Source organism: Pavona decussata, unplaced genomic scaffold, assembly GCF_977016875.1.
Source record: "Pavona decussata unplaced genomic scaffold, jaPavDecu1.1 SCAFFOLD_192, whole genome shotgun sequence".
NCBI lineage: Eukaryota > Metazoa > Cnidaria > Anthozoa > Scleractinia > Agariciidae > Pavona > Pavona decussata.
In genome coordinates, this window is record NW_028145601.1 from 58,091 (window position 1) to 67,500 (window position 9,410).

General features: G+C 40.7%; 1 protein-coding gene and 1 long non-coding RNA gene across 5 annotated transcripts in view; both read right to left on the reverse strand.

Annotated features, from left to right (window-relative positions):
* LOC146461977 (uncharacterized) overlaps positions 1-9,410 on the reverse strand; it is an 81,793-nt gene that overhangs the window by 5,878 nt on the left and 66,505 nt on the right. The gene's annotated exons all lie outside the window — the stretch shown is intronic.
* LOC146461978 (uncharacterized) overlaps positions 1-9,410 on the reverse strand; it is a 30,983-nt gene that overhangs the window by 2,748 nt on the left and 18,825 nt on the right. For 2 of the 4 annotated variants that reach the window (XM_085086187.1, XM_085086184.1), the window contains exons 2-4: positions 3,616-3,723; positions 2,646-2,727; positions 1,536-1,754 (exon numbers count right to left, since the gene is read on the reverse strand). In XM_085086187.1, the coding sequence (XP_084942313.1) occupies positions 1,536-1,754; positions 2,646-2,727; positions 3,616-3,714 (400 nt within the window). In that variant the 5' untranslated portion in view covers positions 3,715-3,723. Of the gene's footprint in view, positions 1-1,535; positions 1,755-2,645; positions 2,728-3,615; positions 3,724-7,915; positions 8,726-9,410 lie in introns of those variants that run through there. The other 2 variants (XM_085086186.1, XM_085086185.1) reach the window with 2 other exon arrangements.

Genomic DNA, 9,410 nt, shown 5'->3' on the forward strand with positions numbered 1-9,410 from the left:
GAGTGAGAATAAATCTGTTTAAAACTGGCAAAAAACTTCAACCCATTCACTCATCCAATCACTCACTCAGCGGACTGCAACGCAGTCGGCTAAGAGCTTTTCCCACCGCCTCCCGTCTTATGCCATGCGACTGGTAATCGATCCTGTGGCTCAGTTGAATTAGTGTGGATCTCTTCTGGCAATGGAGGCTAGGCCTCTCAGATCACATTGGCAATGTATTGACGGAACATCAGCTTTGAAAAACCGATTATACGTTAGAAATACCTAGGGTGGAAAAGAGCATACTTCTTTGCTAGTTCGTCGTCTGTCTCTTAGAAGCAGAGCTGTTGTTTTTTATCCGCGGTGATAAAAGAAAAGGTAGCATATGTTAACTTCCGTTATGAAATAGCTTATAATATGAAATAGGAAATAGGTCACGCGCATGTCATGAAAAAGAGCTTGATACCGGTGACACTAATAGGAGTCGAACTCCTGTCCTTCCTTCAGTGTATGGTCAGATGTATTAATTCTTCCGAGCCACAGGATTATCCGTGCCGAAGATGATGGATCCTATTAAGTCTCATATTTTACGCACGACCTGCCCCCCCCCCCCCCCGGCCCCCCCGGGGGGATTAACGGGGTCAGGAATGTCGAAAGCTCTCATCTTGTGTGGTGATAAACAGAAAAACAATAAATCGTGAAGAACGTTACGTTTTGGTAAACACTGAAAAAAAAGGGCCGCGCGTTCCTTTTCTGGGAAAGGAGGGGAGGTGAGGGTAATTGCAGCCATATTTCCAGGGCTTTGTATCATGTAATTTACCACGTCAAACAAAAATAAGAGTTGGCTTTACAAAGGAGCGAGACACTTTCGTCGAAAGAGGTCTTTTAATAGTTTCACTGTTTAGGAAGAATATGGGCTGGTAAACTAACAGCAATGAGCCAATCAGATCGCGCGACTACTCATATCTACCGGGGTCGGTGCCGATGTGTTCCGGCCGGCCCAAAAATTTTCCTATTTCTGTTATACAAGAGTAGAACGTAAAAGAAAAGCTGTGAGGGAATCACTTTAATAAATCACAACAAGGATAAACAACCCAATAAGTCAATCAAAATTTGAAGTGAATTTGAGAAAATTGCAGGAAGAAGCTTAAAGCACTGGTCACGGCTGGGTTTGATTTGATTTCTGAGTGGTAATAAAGTGACTCGAGTTTTTTTGACCAACTACAGAACGCACGTAGTAAAGAAAAGCCACAACTGCATGTCGACACGAAACTACTTGCGACTCTGTTAAAAACCAATCTTAATGCTGCACGTTTTTGTGAACACTGAAAACATTCACTCTTCTGAATATCGTTTAATCTCGTGAATAAAACATTTACTCTTCTGAATCTCGTTTAATCTCGTGAATAAAACATTTACTCTTCTGAATCTCGTTTTCTCCGTGTGCGTTATGTTCCACTCTGCTAAGCATTGGCAGGTTGGTTATGCGTTCTCTTAAAATTCGTCTCCGTTGTAAAATCACCAAATTACATCCTTAAAACAACCTTAAAATTTACCTGCTATAACAGATCCAAACACCATGGTGATGGACATGAAGTATTTTTCGGGGAAATATTTCCAGAAGTTGTACTTGACAGCGCAACTCCACCAAACTGCTTGCACGAGAAAGAAAGGTATCGCCACACTGATGAGACGGCGATACTTCACCTGGATCCTCTTGTGCCAAGGAGAACTCTTTTCTGAACTTCTGGTTTGCTTGATGGTGAGGGTTTGCCCTAGAGACGAATTAAAATTTGTGGTGAGATTGTGATAAAAAAAAGGCACCCTAAGGGTACATGTTTATCTCGAAAATCACGCTGTTGTTTTATCCTTTAATAGGGCATGTGACTATTTATAATATCTAGAAGGTACTAAAAAGTCTTAATGAAATGAAAAGAAACCCGAAAAGAGGGGTTATTATTATTATTATTATTATTATTATTATTATTATTATTATTATTATTATTATTATTATTAGAGGAAAGGGGCCGGTCAAGACAGTTCTGCCGGACCCCTCTCTTACCGGTTAAACGTTTAAGCTTGTGTTGCAAATTAATGAACTCTTAATACGTTCGTTGAGTTGATCATGTTTATTTGTCAAATACTATGGTATTGTTTTCCTTTTTGTTTTGTTTTTCGGGACTCAGAGAGCTGGTCAAGACAAAATTTCACTTGCCGGGAAAAGGGCTCCGCTCCCTCTGGTTTAACTTTACCGCTTTCAGCACCAGCAACGACGTCAAGCTCTCCTGATGTAATACTTTTTTTATGAAACAGATGTTCTCTTCGCGGCATGCGAAGAAGGCAAATGGTGAGGCATACTCGGAAAAAGGAAATCCGAGTGCTCCTATCAGGAGTAGAACCTAATATCTTCCGGTTGCTAGTTCGGATGCTCTACCACTGAGCTACAGGAGACTCGTAAGAGCTAATGCCATTAAACTAGGTTCATGGGACAAACATCATCAAAAAAGCAGAAAGTGTACTGAACATGTCTCAAAAGTAGTATTTGGTCTCAAAATTTTTGAATTCTGATTGGTCCAGGCGAAATCACTATTGACACTCATTGAAAACCGCTCTACTCTTGTTATCATTACCATGTTTAAGCCCCCCTGTATAACATACTGGCTCACCTTCCAAGAAGTACTTTAGTAGCCATTGTTTTGGGCTTCGTTTTTGTGGTCTCACACCCTCTTCTGCTTGATCTTGAAAGTCCTATGGAATGACAATCCCGCAATAAAGCAATGAAATCTATCGTTATCGAATTTTCTTTGCAAGTATATTTGTCACCGTTGTTTTTTTATTTGGTTTGGTCGAGCACAGCAACTAGTATTAATCAAGTTTGTATTGCGAGCACAAAAGTGTCACCTAGTAGCGAGCTCTTTTTCTGTATTTTGCAAGTTTCAGCCGTTGGTTTTTAAGATCAGCGATCAAATTAAAGTCAAATGGATAGTTAAAGTTGCACGCGGCAATTTAGGAATTGGTGGGTCGAATGGGTCTGGACTTAGACCGATTTTCAGTTGAGTGTTGGAGGCAGTTCGTGTTTGCTTTAATTTTGCTTTTCTGTACCACGTTAAGGCTAACCAACGTTCACTAAATTACAATGAACGATTTGAAGACATCCACCCTGACGTATGTGTAAAGGTGAGAGAAAACATCAGCTAACGTTTTAGTGATTCGCCTGATTTGAGTGCCTGTTCATTGGTTATAATTTTCAACCCGAATTTCTCATACAAACTTTAAACAGCCCCGTTGGGATTCCTGTGGTTCAAATGTTCATCGCCTAACGGAATGTGCAGAAAGGCCTTTCTTTAGAATACGCAGCGGACGGTCACTACATATTTTGTGAGAATCTCAAGAAGAAGTCACACTTGATGAGCAAAGTTTCTGGGCCTAACTCTATGGAAAATCTTTGCGAAATGTCTTACTGGGCATGACGGCCAAAAACTTTCAAGCATAACGCAATTAAAAGTACTTAAACTGCAATCTTTAATAAGATAGCAATATTCAAGTTCATCATTAGGCGGATAACATCGGCAACATATATATAGTTTAAATTTTTATAACTGATTTATACGGAATGCAGAGGATTCAAACACGTACATTACACGTGGTAGTGTGGTTATTGTGGTCATTCGGCAAGATCTCGTCAGTCACGTTGCCTACTTGAACATCCTGGTCATCAGCTTCTTGGTTTGCCATGCCTTGTCACTAAAAAAAACCAAAAGGACCAACGTTAACACGATCGTAACAAAGGTGTGAAAGGTGGTAATTATTAATAACGATGTTAAGGCCTGAGTCGCTGCCGCCCGAAGACCCCATGCAACATGTCTTCAGATGTCTTTGCTGATACAGTATTGTGATCAGTCACGAGGCCATCTAATTCCCTCAATCTCGATCCTTTTAAGGCTTTCAACACGTTTCTTCTCTCACCAAAATATAAACGAAATTCACGTTAAAGGATAGTTAGCTTACATGTATTACCTGAATGCCGGAGACAAATTATGGCCATATCTTCCAAAACACCAATAAATTTTGCAAAAAATATTCAATTTTTAAATTTGTTCTCTTGAAACGTCGGGATAGCAATAGCTCATGTTGGCAAGTTAAAAGTTTAAGAAAAACGACAACAGTTTTGATTTTGAAAACGTGTTTCGACAGATATTCTGTCATCTTCATTTTTAAATTTTTAAGTCCAAAGTGCAAATGCTAATGAGAGAAAATTGTGATAGAATAGGTTGCTAAATATGAATACAGTATACATATAAAGGGAATTTTGAATTTACATAGTGCAACTGTTGGTTAACTTAGGTTGTTGCCAACGGCTTCTTCTTGTTGGAAGCACGATCTAAAATATTGAAACAATTAGGCGAACATAAGCTGTGGTATTTTTTAGACTTTGTGGCCGGAAAAATGATGGGTGTATGGTGACGCCGACGGAAGAGACATTGCAAGCCACACACAAAAAAAATGTATAGCGCAGCACACAACGGAGCCTGTCCAGCTTAATACACAAATAATTAAAGTTCCAAACGTTGCACTACTGCCGTGCCGAACTAAATTCAAGAATTTAATTCGACTTAAACACGGCAGTAGCACGACGTTTGAAACCGTTTAGTTGGGCACGTCTATTTAGCACGGCAGTAGCACGGCAGGCCCTGTCGTGCCGCACGGCAGCAGCGTGACTTGGTTTCAAACGGCGTACTATTGCTGTCCTGAACTAAATTCATAAATTGTTTTTATGTATTTTGCTCGTTCTACCTATTTCTGTATTTTAGAATTTGGCGCGACTGAATTAAATTCGACGTTTGAAACCACTGCTGAGACACTGCCACAAATTGATTTAAGTTCGGCACGGCAGTAGCACGACGTTTGGAACAGGCCTTATTCCACGGATGACACCCGTTTTCTTTCATTTCTTGGGGCTTTTGCTCTACTTTATCTCATTTTAAGTTGTATCCGGTCACTATTAGCTCAGTAGTATTCTCCTCCAGCTCTAATGCCAACAGGCCTTTTCTTTCACATATGCCGGCATTAAAAATCCTAGTCTTAAATATTCCTAAAGTGCTCCCGGCCATTCAGTTGCAAATTATAGATATCTATTTTGCGAAGCAAGCCTTTTCAAGAACGAACATTGTCGGGCGCCAAGTGCGTAACACATGTACGCACCTGCACCCTAGAAAACTTTCTAGGTGGCTAAGCTAAATAACAAAATTAAATAGTTTTCTTTTTTTCAAACTGAACGAGAAAGATCGCGACCCTTCTAGAAAAAGACTCGGAGGAAAGGGCGTGGGTTCGATCAATGGCGTATCTGTCGCGAAGGCGATGATCCAGGACACACGGTGAGATCTTACCAGTCAAAAGAAGGAAATCCAGGTAACGAATGCTCGTCTCAGTTTTTTGTCTTGTGGGCCGACGACTTTTGGTTTTCCTCACTTTTACTGACGCGAGTTTAATAGCGTCACGTTCACAGGAAATACTTTGCATTGTAATTGATTTTCTACAAGAAAGGACCTACATTTGTCCATCTCAAAAAAAAAAAACCCGTAGCTTTTCTTCAGCAAATGAATCTTCACATTTGTTTAATACATATTACGAAAACAGACTGAGCTTATTCACGGGCTCGTTTATGGCCAAAATTTATTGTTCGTTGCCTGCGTTGCCATAGATATCTTCGCGGTCCACCAAGAACTCGTCTTTGTAATATGCAAAACGAAGCGCCACAGACCTTTTGGCTCACTATTTTCTGTTCGAAAACCATCATTGCAGCTAGGAATGTTTAACGACAACGTTTGCGAATGTACTCTTTCAACCGTACTCAAATGTTGCTAGGTTCAAAGACATTCTTTGTCCTCGGTGGCATTTGAACCCACAATTTTTTTCTCGGTTCTTCCATTTGCTTCTGGCGGTAGCAAAGTCTTTTGTGTTCGGCGGACGTGACGATATTTTACGGGTGATTGTGTCACATACCGTAGGCGGCGGAGCAGGGGGTCACAGCCTCCCCCCCCCCCTCCCCAACGTTTTGGTGCCGAAAATATTGCTAGCGCAGCATAAAAATTGGCGAAATATACAATGCCGTGATCTTTTCACAAATCTTTTTACCAGCATCGCGCTTGGTAAAGTAATATGTTGTAAAACGTTTGATGCAGTGACTTTGTGAACTGCGCTACCCGAAGTACGTCAGGTTACAAATAAACGGACCATGTGCGAAGCTTTCAAGAAAACTCCTGTCACCAAAACACTGTTAGGAGAGGTACACAAACTCTTACTGATGTATTTGACGTTAACAGTGACATCTGCGACTTAAGAGCGCACATTTTCTGCCCTTAGACGACTCAAGAACTACTTAAGGAGCATCATAAAGCAGGACCGCCTGAACAGCTGTCTACTGATTCATTGTCACAAATCGATTGCGGACACACTAGAAAGTGTAAAGATTGCAAAGAGGTTTGCTTGTGCCAACGAACAACGCAACTAGGGCATTTTGGAAAATTTGAGTAGGGGTATGCGCATGGCTGGGTGAAAGATGAGCCCCCCAACGTTTCAAAACGCTCCGCTGTCTCAGTTTGAAATATGGAAACTACAAAAACCAAGCATTTTTACAGCTGAAATACGCCCCAAGCTTCCATTGGAAGACATCTGTATTTTGGATGCACTTAAGCGTGCAAAGACGCCATAAGTAATAGTATAGGCAGAAAGAGCGCTATGACAAGGGAAGAAATTTCGAGCCGTTCCAGTCAAATACACTTGCAACAGAGATAAAGTGGACGAATACCTGAAGATTACAAGCCGTGCAAATCCTTCCACGATTCATTTTTACGATGAAGCCTCAATAGTCAAAACTACTTCAAATAGGCCCTTCCACGGTTTAACTTTTGATAAGGACCAATTAACGAATATCCATCGACACAAAGACTACTGGAAAGAGCGCATTAAAATGAGTAAACTTGCCAAGTGCGAATGTGATGTGTCAGATCGAAGCGCGCGAAGATATAGCTCTGCAAATGCGCGAAATTTTACCGACGTTTGTATGATGGGGATCACAAAGTTGCCCCCCGCATATATAAGGGGTTCTTTCTGACGGTGTCGATGGAATTTTCGCTAACTGGCCTATGCCAAATGTTCAAAACACCGGCCGCGGCCATGGTAGGGTCTATCGCCCAGTTATGGTCACAGCTACAGAGGATTAGTTAAGGTACTGGAAGTGCAAAGGAGCGCATCAAATTCGACGTATACGGTGAATTTCCAACACAGTTTTTTTTTTTAGTGTTGATTATTACAATATAAGGTCTGTTGCATCCAAAGGAAAGTATAAATTTGCACTTGACTGTGGAGGACCCCCATTGTCTACCCGTGTTTGTATGCCGCCCATAGCAAATGGAAGAACTAGACCATATGTCCTGAAATGACCTAGAACTTTCTCAACAGCCCGGAGAACACTCACGGTTTCTAAACCATGAGTGTATAAATGCACAATCTCTTCTCTCACAGGGAGAGAAGGTGATTTACCTGCTTCGTAAACTTTACCGAGCGCATTTTTTGGGGCCATCACGGTCGAACGCTTTCACAATCAACATTTGACGGTTGAAAGAAAAGAATAATAATAACAAAGAACAAAAATTATAACAAACAATTTAACTTGGCAAGTTTGAAACGAATAATGTGGTTTGTTCGTGATTATTCGGTAAGTTATTCTACGCAGAATTCGTTTTGTAAAATACAGATCATCTCGTTTGCGAAACGAGGCATTTCCGACCTCTTGGCTCACTGTTTTAATTTTTTCCTTGCACCGACATTTGAATACCAAATGCAAAGTGGAAACCAACTTGGTTCTTCGTAGTAAAACAGGTTCACATACCATTTTTCGTGAACGACATGCTGAGAAAGGAAGGAGAATGCTTACCGGTGTTCGTGCTAAATTGTCACTTGCTGTCTTGTATGTTACAACTCGCCAAGGAAAACTAAATTTTTTCACTCTAGATCCCCTATACCCCACGGTTCTAAGGGGCGGTGATTGAAGTCTCTATTGTTTGCGAGCCAATGAGTGGCGGTCTTGGTTTAATAACTGTTCGTGGGTGTCTTCTGTGGAATAGATGAGCAGCAGAAAAGATCTAATTATATAAAATTTTAGTACAAATTGAATAGAACGGACTGCAGGCAATACCGATACAAATGCACGGTTGAACTGCGATGACCATTCCATTGTCCAGCGGGGTCAGTAAAAGAAGGTTGACACGAACGGTAACACGAAGTTAACGGTGGCGAAAAAAAAAGTGACTTTAACTTACCGGTTATGGATTGCCAAAAATAGCCATGGTCAAGGTCACGATCACCAAGAATGCGTGAACGATGTTTTAACTCTAAAAATCCATACTGATTCGCTGGATACATTGATCTAAGCGAATCAATAATTTTACAAAGGATGCGACTCCACTTTTTCACTCTTTGAGTCTTAGACATGAGTTGCTGTCGGCTGAATTAATTGAAAGCGGTCTTTAAAATGCAAAACAAATCCTTTGTTTTAAACTGACAAATATTTAAGGAATTCAGGGATGTTCTACTTTTGTGCCCCTTATCCTTGTTGTTGTAGGTTTTTCAGCGGAGCAATTTTCCAGTAGTTTATTATACTGTGGAATTTCGCTATCTTTAGATTAAGAAATTACAAACGCGCAGGATGCAACGGTCGAGTTATGCATGCACACGGGAGGTGGTGAATACGGAGTGTAAGCACCTCGAGCAACTCGCGTGCAATTTTTGTAGTTTGCATTAATACATATTTTAAGTTTGCATGCATTTTATAAAATTTGTAGGTTTTGAATGACGTCTGCATGGAGTTTGCATGAGTTGGTCGAGGTGCTTACGCTTCTTTTGTTTTCAACAACCACCTCCCGGCGTGTGCATGCATAACTCGATAGTGCACCGTACACGTTTGTAATTTCTTAATCTAAATACATGATAGGGACAAGTTGCAAGAAAAATTGCCCAGTGTAACAGCGGCTTCATAAAATTATAGAGGTTACAGACTTAACAAGGGGCTAAGTGCCGATACTCGCGCTGTGTAAATAAATATAGGTGACAAACTCATAAATAAATATGGCTGACAAACCCTGTCATGGAGAAACTCGCTCCATCAAGAGAAAATACGTGCCCTTGGGATTCCGAAAACACGTAGGAGACGAACAAGCGGCCATATTGTCATGTTGGCCTGACACTGTGGCTACAAAATTACAGGAATTCTGGGATTCGTTTGATCCAGCTCAGCCCAATAGGGAATTTATCTTCAGTTAAATATAAGCTTGAGAAACGGCATTCTTGGATATAAACAGGTCAAGTTTTCTTCAGGATTTAGAATTGTTGCTTAGGATTAGCATTTTTATATATTTATACATTTTGTTATT